The sequence below is a fragment of the Crinia signifera genome, chromosome 12, assembly GCF_055691185.1.
Source record: "Crinia signifera chromosome 12, ASM5569118v1, whole genome shotgun sequence".
NCBI lineage: Eukaryota > Metazoa > Chordata > Amphibia > Anura > Myobatrachidae > Crinia > Crinia signifera.
This window is the reverse complement of record NC_139228.1, coordinates 39,392,842-39,411,682: the sequence shown is the minus strand read 5'-3', so window position 1 is coordinate 39,411,682 and position 18,841 is coordinate 39,392,842. Positions and strand designations below refer to the sequence as shown.

Here is an 18,841-nt window from a genome sequence, read left to right as displayed (position 1 = left end):
TACACAAGTATGAGCAAGATGCATCTGAGAACCACATAACTGATATGCTCATAACTCCAATCTGCATAAAGAGGTCACAACCTATGTAGAGTTTTCTTAAAAACAATTTAATAATATTCACAGGATCCATCCACATTCAGATTTCTAGGCAATTTTGAATCAGGCCCCTCCCTACATGTTTAGTAGAAGATATTTGCTCAGAGACTGAAGCAGATTCCTTAGCAGCAGAACTCTTTGCTCTTCCAGGGGGCACTGTATACAGTACAACTACACAGCTGACAGCAGTAGAAGTTACCAAGTCTGGGTTCACTTCCATTATCCATGAGAGAGATGTGTTGCACCACCAAATGGCAGATAAACTCACGCCCCTCCCTGTCCGATTTTGTCCTAGGCTGGCATGTTTTTGTACATGGCCCTTTGAAGCTACCGTAAGTGCATGATATTGCCACACTAATTTGCAGGTGAAGCTGCCTTGCAACTAATTGAATCAACCCCTCTTGTTCTATTTAACGGATTTACAGTATCCAACTACATAGTAATCTTTCTCTCAGACAGTTTGTGCCCAAACCTTCAATAACAAAATAATCCTCAGAGCATCAATAAGGGTTTGCAACCGGACAATACAAAACGTGGTCACCTACCTGATTTTAACTCCAACAGCCGTAACCTGGGATCTTCAGGGGGATGTAAACGTCTTTTCTTTCTCCAACACCGAGCAGGGTACGTGTACAGCTGTCCTGGGGCCACTCCTAAACATAGAAAGAAACACCGAAGAAAAAAATGTAACCGCAATCTTAAATTTAACTCTAAGAAGTTTTGCTCTGGGAAAAGCATTGGTAATGTATATTGGGCCTAATTCAGGTTGAGGTGTAGTTTTGCGACTAATCGTAAAACTACAATTGCCGGTGGTAGCATGCAGGGGGCCGCCCAGCACAGGGCAAAGTCGCATCAGCATAGAAACAGTTATTGTCCAAAGATTTAGAACTCTACTTTTCCAGATTTCATTAGTTTAATGTCTCAATGTCCTCATATTACATGATAGAGGGTGGGATGTACTTACCGCCACTATACTAATCACATATGTACTAACATATGCAATTAGTAGTAATACATCAGACAGCTCTTCTGATAAGACCTGTCCTTTGCAATGTCGGGACTTCCGGCCACCAGGAGTCACTCTGCACAAAAGCTGCCGTTACTCTATACCAGGGATGCGGAACCTTTGTCCCTCCAGCTGTTGTTGAACTACACATCCCAGCATGCCCCGCAATAGTTTTAGCATGGCCAAATAGCCAAACTGTAGCAGGGCATGCTGGGATGCATAGTTCAACAACAGCTGGAGGGCCAAAGCTATATATGCATCAATGCCCAGGATACCCGGGCTTATTACATATGGGGAATACGGGCAAAGCTTGTGAAAAACACATATCCCGCCCAGAATAATTGGGGATAAGGAAGAAATCATAGAATCATTTCAACATGTGCGCAATGGCAATCCTGGTATACTTTGTATTTCTGTACCTGTATAACTTGTCAATAAAATTTGTTTAACCAAAAAAGAATAATTTCAAGAAAGTGTAATCTAATTTTTTTTTCCCCTTCAAAGCTGTAACTTTGCAGATACAGTATCACTGCCCAACACACTTGTAGCAATCTTTCTACAATGAAATTCTTCTCAATACTGGTGCAGAAGCGCACACAAATTTGTTGTGCATGCTTTTACTATTCTGTCCAATCTCCCTCTCTCCCTCATTAGTCTAGCAATCTCCCTCATGTCACCTAGCCCACATTACACTATTACATTTTGGAGAAAAAAAAGAATGAGATACACATTTACAGTCAATCATCAGAACCATTTCCCAGCACATTACCAAGTATAGTAGCTCTTACTAACTGCTTTGGGGATCATCTACATTTGGATATAGGTCATTTAAAAGATTCCTCTCAGATGTAGCAGTACACACCCATGCTACTAGGTGCCACGTTCACAATCTCTCCATATATGGAACTAGACACGCCCTTTGGGAGGAACTTGACACGCCCCCTCAATGTGGCACTGTGCAAGATTCTATTACCATCTATAATCTCCCTGAAACTAGTTTTCAAAAGTAGGCAAGTATGCCACTACCCCTTTTTCGATATCTTGTCTCTATTACCCACAGGGAGTACAAAGGGGTACACTCATCCTAGGCCCCAACAATCGGAGAAAGCTGGGCTGCATTACCTAAATAGAAACTATGCATGCCGGCCACACATCCTGCATCGCTCAAATAGTCTAATGAAAACAAAAAGGGCAAAGTTTACAACCACCGGTCACAGTAATACCCCTTTCCCACTGCAGGCTTTACACGTGTAAATGCCGTTTTTTTAGCCTTTTTAAACGGCTAGAGCTGCAGTGGGAAAGCTCCAGGTTGCTTTACACGGGTAACAAATACCGGTTTTTGTTACCCGTGTAAAAAGCAGTGTTTTTACCGTGTTATAGCCGTTTTTTCGGCAGTGGGAAAGGGGTAGCCCTTTACCCGTTAAAAAAAAACCGGCATGGGGTCCCCCCCCACTGCCGAAACCAGCACCAGGCTGAAGGAGCCGGGGCTGGTAATAAAAAATCAGGAAACCCGACAAATAGGGGTTCCCTGATTTTTTACAACCAGCCCCAGGCTCCAGGTCCGGGGCTGGTTCCCAAAATACGGGGGACAAAATGACTAGGGGTCCCCCGTATTTTAAGAACCAGCCCCAGGCACAACCAGCCAGCAGGGTAATGCCACAGCCGGGGGACACTTATGATATAAGTTCCCGCGGCCAAAGCATTAACCCTACCGACCAGTCAGCCTGGCCAGGGGCCCTGGGGGAGTGGGGACCCCCCCAATAAAGGGGTCCCCCCCCTCCAGGACTTACCTGACCAGGCTGAAGCCTGGTGCTGTCCCCGGTGACCCTGGAGCGGTGGTCACCGGGCTGATGGTATTGTGTAAAAAATAGAATAAAAACCATTGTCTTTTACTGGTGAACTATGAGTCCCAGCAAGCCTCCCCCGCAAGCTGGGACTTGGAGAACCACAAGTCCCAGCCTGCGGGGCATTAAAGGGCCCGCTGGGTCTTGTAGTTCCACAGTAAAAGAAAGAGTTAAATAAACACACTGACACACGTGAAAAATAAAAGTTTAATACATACATAACACATACATACTGATACTTACCTATCTTGAGCCCGTAGGTAGCCCTGGTCCTGATGTCCTGGTCCGTGTCGGCGTCTGTATCCAGTCGGCATCCCTGTCGGCGACGGCGTCGGCGGTCCGGAGTCCGAAGAAATCCATTTGGGAAGCTGTGGAAGGAAATCCTACTCACCTGTCCCAGCGCGACGTAGTCCAGGTAAGGTCTTTGCAAAAAAAACAAACCGACACCCGAACCAGACCGGACTGACGGAGACACACGTGTGTTTGTTTACATCGTGCGGCTCCGCCTCCCGAATGCCGCTATTGGCCGCCTTGCGGCCTAGCGGCTCCTGATTGGCCGCTAGGCCGCAAGGCGGCCAATAGCGGCATTCGGGGGCGGAGCCGCACGATGTAAACACACCGTGTGTCTCCGTCAGTCCGGTCTGGTTCGGGTGTCGGTTTGTTTTTTTTGCAAAGACCTTACCTGGACTACGTCGCGCTGGGACAGGTGAGTAGGATTTCCTTCCACAGCTTCCCAAATGGATTTCTTCGGACTCCGGACCGCCGACGCCGTCGCCGACAGGGATGCCGACATGGATACAGACGCCGACACGGACCAGGACATCAGGACCAGGGCTACCTACGGGCTCAAGATAGGTAAGTATCAGTATGTATGTGTTATGTATGTAATAAACTTTTATTTTTCACGTGTGTCAGTGTGTTTATTTAACTCTTTCTTTTACTGTGGAACTACAAGACCCAGCGGGCCCTTTAATGCCCCGCAGGCTGGGACTTGTGGTTCTCCAAGTCCCAGCTTGCGGGGGAGGCTTGCTGGGACTCATAGTTCACCAGTAAAAGACAATGGTTTTTATTCTATTTTTTTACACAATACCATCAGCCCGGTGACCACCGCTCCAGGGTCACCGGGGACAGCACCAGGCTTCAGCCTGGTCAGGTAAGTCCTGGAGGGGGGGGACCCCTTTATTGGGGGGGTCCCCACTCCCCCAGGGCCCCTGGCCAGGCTGACTGGTCGGTAGGGTTAATGCTTTGGCCGCGGGAACTTATATCATAAGTGTCCCCCGGCTGTGGCATTACCCTGCTGGCTGGTTGTGCCTGGGGCTGGTTCTTAAAATACGGGGGACCCCTAGTCATTTTGTCCCCCGTATTTTGGGAACCAGCCCCGGACCTGGAGCCTGGGGCTGGTTGTAAAAAATCAGGGAACCCCTATTTGTCGGGTTTCCTGATTTTTTATTACCAGCCCCGGCTCTTTCAGCCTGGAGCTGGTTACGGCAGTGGGGGGGACCCCACGCCGTTTTTTTTTTTTTAAATTCTCCCCCCCCCCCCCCCCTATCTTTACACTGCTTAAACGGGTTTTTAAACGGGTAAGTGTGAATGTGACAAAAACAGCTTTTAAACAGTAATTTACCGTTTAAAAGCTGCAGTGGGAAAGAGTCTTATGGCTCTTACCCGTTTAAAGACCCGTTTAAAAAAAACGGGTCTTTACCCGTGTAGGCAGTGGGAAAGCAGCATAAAAGTAGTGTCGACCCTGCGATCACCCCTCGTCACCTGGTGGCACAGTCATTTTTCCGTGTCTGTGGTGTCACCTTTTCCTTTCTGTCCATTCCTCCTACTATAATTTATATTCTAATTAAATCTCCCTCTCACCCTCTCTCTCTACCCCCCTGTCTCCCTAACTTTCCGCCCTCTCTCCTCATCACACACGCACATTCTCCCTCCTTCTCCCCATACCTCTCTTTCTATCGCCAATTTATCTTTTTCTCTTCCCTACCCACTTCACCTCTCTCTCCCTCTGGGGGTTATTCTAGTTCATTCTGTCTGACAAAATCCTTCTTAGATGGACAAAACCATGTGCACTGCGGGTGGGGCAGATGTAACTTGTGCAGAGAGAATTAGATTTAGGTGGGGTTTTTCTTCAAAGCGAGATCTATATTGCAGTGTAAAAATAAAGCAGTCAGTATTTTCCCTGCACAGAAACAAAATAACTCACCCAAATCTAATTCTATCTGCACATGTTACATCTGCCCCCCTGCAGTGCACATGGTTTTGTCCATCTAAGAAGGATTTTGTCAGAAAGAATGAACTAGAATAAACCCCTCTATTTGGACTCCATCTTTCCCCTACCCACTTTCCCTCTCTCTCTCTTATCTTCTCACTCACCAACCCACTTCATCTATCTCTGGGCAGGATGTTCTTATATATACGGACATATGTGATGAGCAACGCAAAGGGCAGCTCTCTCGATAAGAGATGCCCTTTGTGACCTCCACCGCTGCCTGGACTTCCAGGTCTAAGGGCCAGATGTATCAAGCTTCAAAAGTGATAAAATGGAGAGTGATAAACAGCCAGCCAATCAGCTCCTACCTGCCATGCTACAGACTGGGTTTGAAAAATGATAGGTAGGAGCTGATTGGCTGGTTGTTTATCACTCTCCATTTTATCACTTTTGAAGCTTGATACATCTGGCCCTAAGTCCGTCTGTGGATGTGCAGAGATGCTAGCGACCACAGGGCATACTGGGAGAGATTTGTGTCTGGCCCCTCACTCAGCTGGGCTGCCGAGAGGAGCCCAAAGGCTTCTATGGGGTTACATAAGCTAGCACTGGCGTAACCCTCCGCAGCGGAGCCCTACCGGAAGGGGCTTTAGTACATTTGAAAATGCGGTATAAACCCAGAATACTGAGGTTTGACCTAATTTTCTTTAGTACATCCCACATACTCTCGCATGTCTCTATCCCCCTACCCATTTCACCTCTCTCTATCTCTCTGGTCCCTTTGTGGGTGGGTGATTTGGACAAACTCTGCATAGTTTCTTAATGCCCAGAGGAACGGGCAGTCCTTCAGCTATGAGTCCCCAGATGTGTACCCCACAGGAGCTTTTGCCACCCCTGACTACTGAAGGATTATTCTTTGTCATGAGCCTTCTGTCATCTTATTTCCACTTATCGGACAACTTTGTAAGAATTGTCGGCCAATCTTGGTCCAGAATTCAGAGTAGCGTTGTATGTAAAAGATCACTGCCTGGCAAACTTCTTAGAAGTAAAAAAACAAAATACTACAAAATAATACCAATAATAAAGTCACTATAATAATTATATAGCACCTGTTTTCAGTAGGAACCAATGTGCTTTACAGAATCTCTGAACATAATACAGAGGTTTAGATTTACATAAAATACAGAAACCATAGGCGTGCGCAGCACATTTTATTAGGGGGTGCACTGTCACAGCGGTGTGCCTAGCACCACCTATTGGGCGTGTCTAATAGTGCCATTGGGTCTGTCTAACACCGCCTCTCAGCCACACCATTGTATCCTGCCTATTTCAGTTTTCTTCTAATTACTCTGTGTAACAGTACATGCAAATAAAGTCAAAATCATATCTGGATGACACAGATATGTAGTGATATGACAATGGTGTAATACAATTAACAATGCAAAACACACATAATTGATTGATGGGCGCTTATTTTAATGGAATACAGGTCTAAAAACAAAAGTCTTTGGTAAAAGGTATTGCTGGTATTACTAGCAGCAATAAGTGTGGGGTGGGGGCACAGCATTAGGAGGTGCCTGTGCACCCTTAACACTCAATGTGCGCATGCCTATGACAGAAACCATGAACATAACACAAAGGAAGGGATGCTGTTATAATTCCTTTGATCAGGATGCCGGCGTTCAATATACTGACGCCAGCATCCCGACTGCCCCTTACAATACCGGCGCTGGAACTCCGAATCAATCAGGATCTCAACGCCAGAATACTGACAGTCAGGATCCTGATCAGTAAGTGTGTAGGTCTCACTAGCGGGTGGCCAGGGAAGGGGGGGGGGGGTGGACTATTGGGGGGACTAAGGGTTAATCTGTGGGGAAAGAAAGGTTAGGGTTAGGTTGGAAGTTTGGAATAGGCAACAAGAATGGGGGTTAGACTAAGGTGGCGGAGTACAGGAGTTTAGGTTAGGCACTAGCGGGGATGGTTAGAATCAGGAGCGGATGGGGAGGAGGGTTAGGATTAGGCTGCTAGGGCAGGTGGACAGTAAGTATTCCTACATGACCCCTGTTGCGATTCCTTCCATTTGGATGCCGGTGTAAGCATCCTGTCCACCAGTCATTTGGATGCATCCTTAAAGGAGGAGGAAGCCATTTTAGGCGCACTACTTAGGCATAGGGGGGCAGATGTATTAAGCCTGGTGAAGAGATAAACTGGAGATAAAGCGTAAGTAGATAACGCACCAGCCAATCAGATCCCAACTGTCATATTTCAAACACAGTTGATTGGCTGCTGCGTTAACTCTTCCAAGTTATCTCCACTTTATCTCTTCTCCAGGCTTAATACATCTGCCCCTATGTCACTAAATCGACCCTATTTAGGTCAACATGCATTGGGTCGACCACTGAAGGTTGACAGGCCTTAGGTTGACACCTGAAAAAAGTCGACCTTTTGATCGTCGACTTTCCCATTGTCGAACTAATGTTTGTGTCGACTTTCCGACCTTAGCCACGTCGACCTATTTTAGGTATCGACCTGAGGCCTGTCGACTGTCAGTGGTCGACCCAATGACCCATACCCGGAGAGATCCCTGCTAGATGATCAGAACCGGCGCGAGGCGTGTGAGCTTCCCTGGGAGAACTACAGAGGTTACAGTGTGCGATTAGCAATACATGAAAATAAGACAAACAAGAGGAGAATGAAAAGTGATGAGCGGCTCCCAGTGGGGAGCGAGGAAGACGGTCTTATGCTGGGGTTGCTTTTATCTACTGTCTATAAGGTGAGCGAAGAGGAGACACATGTAATAATTCCATATCTGATGGGGATAAAAGACCTAAATACAAAAAGCTCTATTAATGATGTGACACTCTTAATGTGCATACCACATATATGAAGCCCACATGGATTGCTGGCACCACATGAGTGATGCGATAACTGTTGGCGTAAGGGTGCCCGTACCCGGCCGTTTAATGGGAGTGTCACGGAAAAACTCAGGCATAAATAGGCATTTTCAGGGAGGGCCTCTGACATCAGCTAAGTCCAGGGCTACTCTGACTCTGCCCACTGTGGGGAAATCATCCCGTGGTGACTGTGATGTGTGTCTGGTTCCGCCCCCAAATGGTGGGCAACAGTGACGTGGGAACTTCTGACGGTCTCCTCAACCTGGTTAGGACAGCGATCACCAGGCATGATGAGTGGCAGTGTCCGCTATACCCTCATTCCTCTTTCTGCAGATGCCCGCTAGAACCTCATCCTTCATTCCACCATTAACATTGAAAGTACACTGGAAGCATACTGCAGTACCCGAACATTGGCAGGACTGAGCTAAAGTTAAGGATGTGCAGACAGACTGATATATGTGCCCTCTCTGCGTTTCTAATGTATGACTGATAGTATAAGGAGCGGAAGCAATTCTGTGAGATAATAATAAGTGGATTACAGAGCACTTGGGGCTATGGCCAAAAAATGCAAAGTCATGCACTTGGGTCTCAGAAATCCAAAGACTCAATATAGTATAAATGGCACTATAATGGAAACTACTGAGGAAGAGAGGGATCTAGGTGTCACTATTTCAGGGGACTTAAAAGCAGGTAGGCAATGTAACAAAGCAATGAAGAAGGCAAGTCAGATGCTTCGTTGCATAGGGAGAGGTATCAGCAGTAGAAAGAAAGAAGTAATAATGCCACTGTATAGGTCATTGGTACGACCTCACCTAGAGTATTGTGTTCAGTTCTGGAGGCCATATCTCCAGAAGGATATAAATACATTAGAGACTGTACAAAGAAGAGCAACTAAAATGGTGCATGGCCTACATCACAAAACGTACCAGGAAAGACTAAAAGATCTTAATATGTATACTTTAGAGCAGAGAAGGGAAAGGGGGGACATGATAGAAACTTTCAAATATATCAAGGGCTTTAACAAGGTACAGGTGGGAGACATTCTTCACAGGAAGAGGAGCAACAGAACACGAGGACACGCACTGAAACTAGAGGGAGGAAGATTCAGGGGAAATGCGAGGAAGAATTTTTTCACAGAAAGAGTAGTAGATAAGTGGAATAGCCTCCCAACAGAGGTGGTAGACGCAAATACAGTAGTACAATTTAAACATGCTTGGGATAAGCATATTGATATCCTTACAAAAAAATAAGGATCAAATATGGTTTGAGGTAACATGTTTAAAAAAAGGGGCAGACTAGATGGGCCAAGTGGTTCTTATCTGCCGTCAAATTCTATGTTTCTATGTTTGGTATTGATACCGTGAAGTGCTGAAGAGAACTAGATGGATCTGTGTTTTTGTAATTTATCCCTGGAAAGTCAAAGTTATTGTTTGCTAGAATCAAGAGAGACCAGCATTAGCTGCTCATCCTATAACCTACCTGTATTGCAGACTGCAAACACATGCATATTATAGGACAGTAGCCACAGAGTACTCATACGACGGTACTATGGGGCCGATTCAGACTTGCTCGTTCAGATACGAATTCTTGCCCCGTCTCCGATGGCAGGGGACTGCGCATGAGCATAGACGCTAATGCGCATGAGCAAACCCCTGCAGCGAGATTTCACTTGAACACTGATTGGCAGCCAGGGGACGTTCCGGAGTGGACACACGGCATTCATGGGCAAAAATGGTGGGTGCGCCCATATAAATGCTGGGTGGGCCCCAGGGAACACAGGCATTCCTCGGCCTGCTCTGGGCAGATGGATGACGTCACATGACAATAGCGCCCGCCCCCAAATCAAATCAAAGTTACTCCTGGCTTACCATTCTGCTGCAAACAAAGGAAAAGTCATTTGATGGTGAGCAACCACCAAACGATTCCTCTTCTGTGCAGGCGCATGTGAGCGTACACATCCACTAGCAGCGTAACAGGGAGTTCAGGCCAGAGCAGGTGTGAATCAGGTCCTATGTGTTTCCATTAAAATAAATGACTGGTGCACTGTATATCGCCAAAGTCACGTTTAAAAAAATCCACAGATGCCCCGGAAAGCGCGAACTGAATATTGTATTCCACATTCATTTTTTTTTATTGCATTATAAATCTATAGAACTGGTGCATTTCACATTCACTGACCAGTACTCTACCTGGCCCTCGGTGCCGCTTCTCCATCCAAATGTAGCAATTGTTCTGAGCCACACCGGTCTGTGAGTCCAGAAAGGGAAGGCGAACGCTGCGCTCGGCACAGAGTCTTGCATTGTAGTTCCGGCAATGCTCGATTGCTTCTTTGTAAAACTGATCCCCAAGCCTGCAACCAAAGAATGGGAGAACACTGCGTGAGGTCACAAGTGTTATTGGGAAAGAAAAAAACAGATCTGTATTCATGTACATGGCTCATGCCTCAGCCAGCTCTGCCCGGCATACATCATACATCAGACCACCTTGCTCCTGCCTCAGGTCACCTGTCTGTTTTCACCCTCCCCCCTAGATTGTAAGCTCCTTGGTGCAGAATGCATTTAAAACGAGTTATGCCCCAATATGTCAGAATATTTCTCCGAGTAACATAAAGGGGTGCTACCTCTGTACTGAGACTAGGTGTCTTTCAGCCATAGATGCCCCAATGATTTTTCAATAATCTAACGTCGAGAACAAGACCACACCTCTGACATATCCAAATTGTTGGTCTACGTAATACTAGTAATGCCACTATAAAATGAGCTGTCAACAATTGAGACAACACCACAAGTCTCAAGAAAAATAATACCACAAAGACTTAACAATTTAAAAAATAAATAAACCAAAAACACATAACGTACTACAACTTTTTGGCTACTTGTAATATTAGTGATCACTTCAATAGGAGAAGCAACAGGGAAAGTTAGATGGTCACAATTTATAAAATTGATAATGGAAAATGGATTTATTTAGCAACCTGCAAAACAATGTTTTCAGCTATTGTTTTTACAGGGGTAGGGAACCTGTGGCTCCCCAGCTGTTGTGAAAATACAAGACCCAGAATGCCTTGCCACAGTTTTGCTATTAGGGAGTGCTAAAACTGTGGCATTGAATGTAGCTTCCCTTTTAGAGACAAAGGAGGGTTCTTCTGGTTGATTTGCAAGGCTGTGAATTCGCAGCCTTGCAAGACCAACAAACCTCGCCTTGCAAATGGTGGCCTGGCCACCCCCCACTCGCAAGGGCAATTCGCTTGCAGGGCCTGCGCATGGATGTTACACAGTACAAAATGGACTCATGCCAGAAGGCGAGCAGAAGCAGTCAAATCAAGAAACAGAAGGACAGAAATGTGAAAACGCAAAAGAGAAGGTGTGAATCAACAGGCATCAATTGACAAGAGTCCCTTAAAATCACTTGTGTCACCACAATCCTTCCATTATTAGCTGCTTAACAAAAAGAGTAAAAGCCTCACGAACAGTACATGTGATGGACACCCTGCAGGTGTCATAGCTTTGTTCTTTGTATTTCTCTCTTGCATATTAAAACCACATTAAATACGGATTATCAACATATAATTTCTGACCGTACATGTCCTCAACTTGTGTTATATACTACAATAATCCAGGTTTCTTACCCTTGTTTTAAGAAAACCACAATAGATAATCAGTAGTCACAATCAGTGTCTGCCTGATAACCATTACTGAAATAAGACAAAATGGCAGCATGTCTTGTGACACACTGTTACCAACCGATTTTTTAAAAATTACTATAGACTAGAACTATAGACTATGGGGGTTATGCAATCCAGGATCACAGCTCTCGATCCATCCCAACAGCCGTGATCCTGGCCCGTTTTCTGTTTGCAAGACAGTAAATCGGCATTCAATGTCCCATCTGCCAATTGGCGAAAGGGGGCGTGGCCGCAAACATGGCCGTGATATCGATCTAAGTTCGAAATCGCAACAATCCACGGCCGATATCGGCAGAACATGTCCGACAGCTTTTAAAGTCAAGCTCATTCTGCCATGAACCCTCTTCAATGCGGTCGGTAAAGACAGCATTGAATAGGGCCCCTCCGCTAATTCCCGTGTCGGAAATAGCGGCGGACGATTGCATACCTCAGTATGACTGATGGACTGGGAAATTCATATTTTGAATAGCACCAATTTTTTTTTTTTCATGACCCATGTCCACTTTTTGGGGGGACTGTCACTGATATAAATGAGAATGGAGAGTTCTGTGTTCGGGTGATGCATCCAGCCAGAGGTGGGTGGTTATGGCCAAAACAAGATGATGAGATATAGTACCCATCTGCCAACAGAAAGGTAAATGACCCTGTACCAGTTAATGCAAGGGGCCTTTTTTCATTTCCTGATTAATGTATTTGATGGTTTACATCTGTTGTGATTTTCTGGTTACATCAGTTACGTATACATTCCTTTACATATTGCCAAGGTAATAAGAAAAACTTTCCTGAAAATTTTACTAAAACAATCTGTGAGGTGTATGCTTTATTGTTAAAAAGCATGGAATACATATTTGTTGTAGTTTCAGAGAAATCAGACATGTATTTTATTTCAGAAATTACCATGCCTATCCTGGTTACATCTGTTACATTTAAACAATGAAGTGATGTATAGCAGACAACAATGGTGAGGTTTGTTCACACTTCATATTTTTATTCACCAGTGGTAGATAAAATTGTGGTAACATTTGCTTAGTTGTGTGCATTTAAAATTTCTAGCAATCTAGATGTTTACCACAAATATTGTATCTGAGAGTTACATCCGTTACATTGGAATTGCCCATATGTGTGTGTGTGTGTGTGTGTGTGTAGTGTTTAAATTATGTTGTCTATGTTTTAAAATGCATCCCATTTATGCTGGTTACTCTACACAACGCTGGACAAGTTGTTTTTATGGGTTTCAGTAAATGTACACTTTGCCCTGTGATTAAATACATTATCTGATGACATACTGTTAAAGTTCATACTGTGGTAATTCATGATGGAATTAATCAAAATAAAAGCAGAGTCCCTGCTTCCTTTATGAACAAATTACAATGGGGGTGCCACAGCGCAGAGTCCCAATGAATGTCAGCCCTCTGCGGAGCACCCATCACCAGTCCCTGGGTGTACATTATAATACTTGTTTGTTTTCTACTTATGCCCTTATATTTTCTGCTTACTCTATCTGAAATAATATCAGTTAAATTAAAATATTACATTCATATTAACATTTATCAACTCAGATTATTGTAATTAACAAATATGTAGGAAAAGCAGATAGAGTATCCACACAACTTTAAAGGGGTTAACAGGTATGTGATTGTTCATACTGATTTCACCCTGTAGGTTGCATGTAAGTTGTTTCTCTAGAGCAATGATTTTTAACCTTTTTACCTTGCGGCACACTAAATAAGATTTTAAAATTGCTAAGGCACAAGATGAGATCCCCACAGGGCAAAACACATTTGCCCCCACAGGAAAAAACAAACCTATTTGCCCTCCATATAGAAAACAATCCCACTGGTCCGCACCGATAAAAAAAAAAAAAAATACATTGGCCCTTTACATGAAAAGAACAGACCAGTAAATAACAGTTGAACTGGTGGTGGCTGTAAACTGGTTTGGGCATCTCTAGATGTGGGGGCACACTTGAGAACAGCTCAAGGCACACTAGTGTGCCATGGCACAGGGGTTGAAAAACACTGCTCTAGAGAGACTCACATTCCCATCTGTGATATATTCAGCTATAATCACTTTCTTTAGTTCCTTATAGTGTAGATGCTGCAAATCACAAAAACTTTTTGGGATAACAAACAATGGCAACAACAATGGTATCCATTGCCCTCTGGGCAAAACCATGTGCACTGCAGGTGGGGCAGATGTAACATGTGCAGATAGTTAGATTTGGGTGGATGTTCAAACTGAAATCTACATTGCAGGGTTAAAATAAAGCAGCCAGTATTTACTCTGCATAGAAAAAAAATAACTCACCCAAATGTAACTCTCTCTGCACATGTTACATCTGCCCCCTGCAGTGCACATGGTTTTGTCCATTAAAGGAGTTTGCTTCTGTAAACCCACCTGAATCACCCTCTTAATGTAATGACCTATTACCAATACACCTAGAAGGCCATTCTAATCACCTTGCAGCATTGTCACCCCCATGTCCTGATTGTTACTTGACGGGTTATGTAGCTGCTAGGCCAACCAGCGCTGCTTGCTGTACACACAGCCACATCTGATATTGTGCTGTTGGAAATGTGCACGTCGCTGAGGGGTGCGAGGAAAAGAAATTGCACACCTTTATATATCCTAGTTGTCACCAATCCCCAGACCCTGTCTGCAGGGCTTTATTGAAAAGATAAAGATAATTTGGCTCATAAATTTCCCCCATGACTCCTACCGACAGCAAATGATCCACAAACAGACCCTGCTGTCCTAGAGATAATTACTTCCTCTGCAGGACTGCAGGCACCTGGCAGAGCAGAGATTATGAAATCACATCCCAGGCCTGCACCAGAGTTGGGAGTTGCTACATACAGATACTACTGTACTGTATAAGAGTTAAATGGAGACTACTATGGGAATGCAAACATTGGGAATGATGTATAAATAGAAATCCTAGCCGTTGGCTAATGACCAAAGAGCTTACATAGAGCCCTCACAAGAAGAAGAACAGAGTCAGATACTAGATTGTTATAAAGCAGAGGACTGTGGACATAAAGTACAAACATCAGTCTGCGATTATTTAAGTAAGCACAGGCACCAGGTCTATGAATCTAAGGATGGCTGAAGTTGTGTCACGGTCATAAACACTACACTTTAAACCGACAAACCAAGGTAACAGTATTCCAAAAGGTGTCTGTGGACGACAATGCTGGCAAAGGTCAGACTGCACCAGATGATTTCTTAGTGAGGAGGTTAGTGACAAGAATAATAGAAGCATTCTCATAGGTAACCACACCTATCAGTGTTAGCCCTAAGAAAGAATATTTTTATTAAGATAGGTAGGTAAAAAATGTCCCGTCGACAGTCAGTGGTCAACCCAATACATATCAACCTAGTGACCGTATCGTTTGGCTAGATTATCACTCTCTACTTTATCATTTTTTGAAGCTTGCTACATCTGGCCCTTAGTACAGAGATGCACAGCACTTACATCTTACATTATTATTGTATATTTGTAAGATACCACAGTGCTCTGACACACAAGGTAGTCAAAACACTGCGCATATAGTATGAAGACAGGGCCGATGCTAGGGTGTTCTGTGCCCCCCCTGCAAACTATAAATGTGCACCCTCCTATACTTTAAAAAGGAACAGCGTGCACACAAAGAAAGAGGTGTAGTTACACAAAGGTGTGTGGCCACACGTTTCAAATAATGCCACAATCTTATTCACATTACACCGCAAGAAGTGCCCTTGACTCATATTGCTCCACATAGCAGTGCCAATAATTCACGTTACACTTCACAGTAGTGGCCCTTACACACAATGCCCACAGTAGTAGTGGCGCTTATACCAGTGCCAGAATGGGTATTGCTGCCTCATACATATAGAACACCTGAAGTTGGGGGTGTGGCTTTATGGGGAAGGGGTGTGGCCAAATAACAATAATAACACCATTATACCCATTACACGTTATTCCACATACACACACCAAATGCTTACACAATGTGAAATATGGAAACATTTCTACACACATTCACATGGATATCCATCTCTCTCTCTATGATATATATACTGTAGATAGATATAGAGCTTTGAAGCAGTATGCACACTACCAGCATATTTAAAAAAAATAGGGTGCTAAAATGATATAAAGGTTGTCATACAAAAATTAGAAGTCCGCACAACCAAAATTGCATGAAAAAATAAGTTTTCATAGAAAAAAAAGTCAATCAAGAAATGTCATAGAACATCCATAAAAAGCAAATTGTTAACAGTCCCAACAGGGACATATTTTATTTATTTACAGGTATTAACAGTTTCTTACATATACATGTATATAGCGCACACATATTCCGCAGCGCTTAGAGTATAGTTGAACATTCACATCAGTCCCTGCCCCAGTGGAGCTTACAATCTTTATTCCCTACCACATGTACACGCACACATAGACATTCTAGGGTTAATTTTTTTGTTGGGAGCCAATTTGCCTACCAGTATATTTTTGGATTGTGGGAGGAATCCGGAGTACCCGGAGGAAACCCACGCAAGCAAAGGGAGAATATACAACAGGGTTGCCTACCCTCCCGGAATTTGCGGGAGTCTCCCGAAAATCGGGTCCTTCCTCCCGGCCCCCGGAAGGGTGGGCAACCCTCCCAGAATCAGGTGGACCCCCACTGAGCCCCCCGATCGCGGCATTTATATGCCGCAATCCGCGGGTCTCAGGGGATGGGGCGGAGCTAAAACGGCACAATCGTGACGTTTTAGCCCCGCCCCCACCATGGATAACTGTTATATCGGCTATTTCTTGTAATGGGGGCGGGGCTTAATGACGTCACAGTTAAGCCCCCAAAACGAGTAATGCAAGATTCCTCTCCGGGCTTCTCCCGGAGAGGATTTTTTCAAAGTTGGCAACCCTGATATACAAACTCCGCACAGTTAAAGCCATGGTGGGAATCGAACCCATGACCTCAGTGCGGTGAGGTAGTAATGCTAACCATTACACTATCCGTACTGCCCAACATATAGGCCTATGGGGGGAAAAAACATGAAATTAAAAGTCCATCAAACAAAGAACGGCATCAACTGTGGGTTAGTCATATTGCTCTACAGCTGTTTCGATGCTTCCGCACCGTCCTCAGGAGCGAGCTAGATAGATATAAATATATAAAGTTACTATAAATTGCAACTTGCTCTTTTCATCTTACTGGCCCAATAGCTTGTCTGGCTTCTTTCACAGCATTTTAGCTTTGAATGCAAATCATCAAGCAAACTTTTCATTTCCTTGGAATAGGACACATCTGCTCCCTGCACTGGATAACACTGTAACCAGAAAGCCATCATGTGTTGTATCCTGAGGTAATACAAACACAATAAGGGCCCGAATAGCACGCAATGCTGATATTCGCACAAATATTACATTTTATTCAACTGCTTACTAAAAAGTCACACAGTGTATGCTCCCCATGGTGAGAATGCACAGAGCTGTGGTAAAGATTGAGACACAAAAGGGGGCAATTCAATTGTTTTTAGACTTGTTGCCACTAGATGGCGCCAACTGAGCTATTACAGTTTATGCTGCGTTCAGAAACACATGTGCGAAAACACAGTGGTAACGCCGACATTCTTGAACTAAAACTGGGCAAACACTAGTGCGACCGGCAATCATGCCAATGTGTAAGAAGATTATCCTTTGCACTGCATATCGGGAGATTGGCAGTACCTACTAGGCAGATATTAATATTCACTGCAGCATGGCCAATCACACAATCTCGCATGCGACACATGGCAGTGTGCGATCTGCCGTACAAACTGTATGATACGGCCGATTTGGCGTTCCGATATGTCCTGATCAGACAAATATGATCAGACAAATAGGCGTTATATCATACAAGTGTGTATCTTATTTCTGCCATCATATATAGGACCAGATTCTCTAAGCTTCAAAAGTGATAAAATGGAGAGTGATAAACAGCCAGCCAATCAGCTCCTGGCTGACATTTTTCAAACACAGTCTGTGACATGGCAGGTAGGAGCTGATTGTCTGGCTGTTTATCACTCTCCATTTTATCACTTTTGAAGCTTAGAGAATCTGGCCCTATATATGAAGCTGTGGTAGATTTTTGTTAAGGACGGCAACCCCCCAGTAATAATCTCCCACCACTAGTAAGCTCAGTGATTGCAGAGGCTTCCCGTTGGTAGCACTATCGCAGCGGTAGCCAACTCCAGTCCACGAGAGCTACCAACAGTTCACATTTTCCAGACAACCTAGCTGCTGCACAGGTGCACTTATTACTCACTAACACATTTTAAAAGATCCACAAGTGGATCTAATTACTTCACTTGTGATTCTGTGAGGAGATCTGGAAAACATTAACTGTTAGTACTGTAGCTCTCGAGGACTGGAGTAGGCTACCCCAGCACTATCTGATAATCACATGCTGAATTGTGATTGGTAGATGAAGCCTTTTGGCCAGCTCTGTTGTGCTACTGGGGCTGCAGCTGATGCAGTTGTAGAAGCCACAGGGAAGGAGATGGGTGTGTTTGCGCATGTGCAAGTTTGCCCCGCCAGCCGCAAGGATCTTCTATGGGCTGCACAGAATGCAGTCCATAGAAGTCTATGTGAATGCGTGCCACCGCTGTAAGAGGGTTTCTTTTACCTTTTCCCCCACGACACTGAAAGTGGCTTACGCGCATGTGTCCCATTAATCACAGCTGGTCAGGCAGCGCTTTGGTCGGTATGGACTGCGGGAAAAGCAGCAGGAGCTACTAGCAGCCCCTCCAGCCCAGACTGAACATTGCAGTTAGGAGCCATGCCACTGATATAAAAACTATATATAATATAGTACAGGTCGGGTCTACCTCATCCGTGTATTCCAAAAACCGAAATATTCGGAAAACTGTTTTTTTCTAAATATTTTGGGGTTTTCTTTTCTCCCCAGCCCCTTTTTTCATACCCCAATGTCCACTGCGGCCTCCAGGACCCTCTTCAGCGGCATCTCCAGTTCCAGGGGTACTTTGCATGGGCGCGCCAGTGATGTCCCCGCCGCACCCTTGCACTTGCAAAATGAACCCCTGGGACCAGAGATGCCGCTGAAGAGGATCCTGAAGGCCACTGTGGAC

The 18,841-nt window shown here is 44.6% G+C and overlaps 1 protein-coding gene across 8 annotated transcripts in view; it reads right to left on the bottom strand.

The window, feature by feature from the left end:
* DPF3 (double PHD fingers 3) overlaps positions 1 to 18,841 on the bottom strand; it is a 263,952-nt gene that overhangs the window by 120,172 nt on the left and 124,939 nt on the right. For all 8 annotated transcript variants that reach the window (XR_014466298.1, XR_014466299.1, XR_014466297.1 and 5 more), the window contains exons 2-3: positions 10,239 to 10,399; positions 642 to 749 (exon numbers count right to left, since the gene is read on the bottom strand). Coding sequence is in view for 5 of the 8 variants with exons in the window: in XM_083167312.1 (XP_083023438.1) it covers positions 642 to 749; positions 10,239 to 10,399 (269 nt within the window). In the remaining 3 variants the exon portion in view is untranslated. The remainder of the gene's footprint in view (positions 1 to 641; positions 750 to 10,238; positions 10,400 to 18,841) is intronic.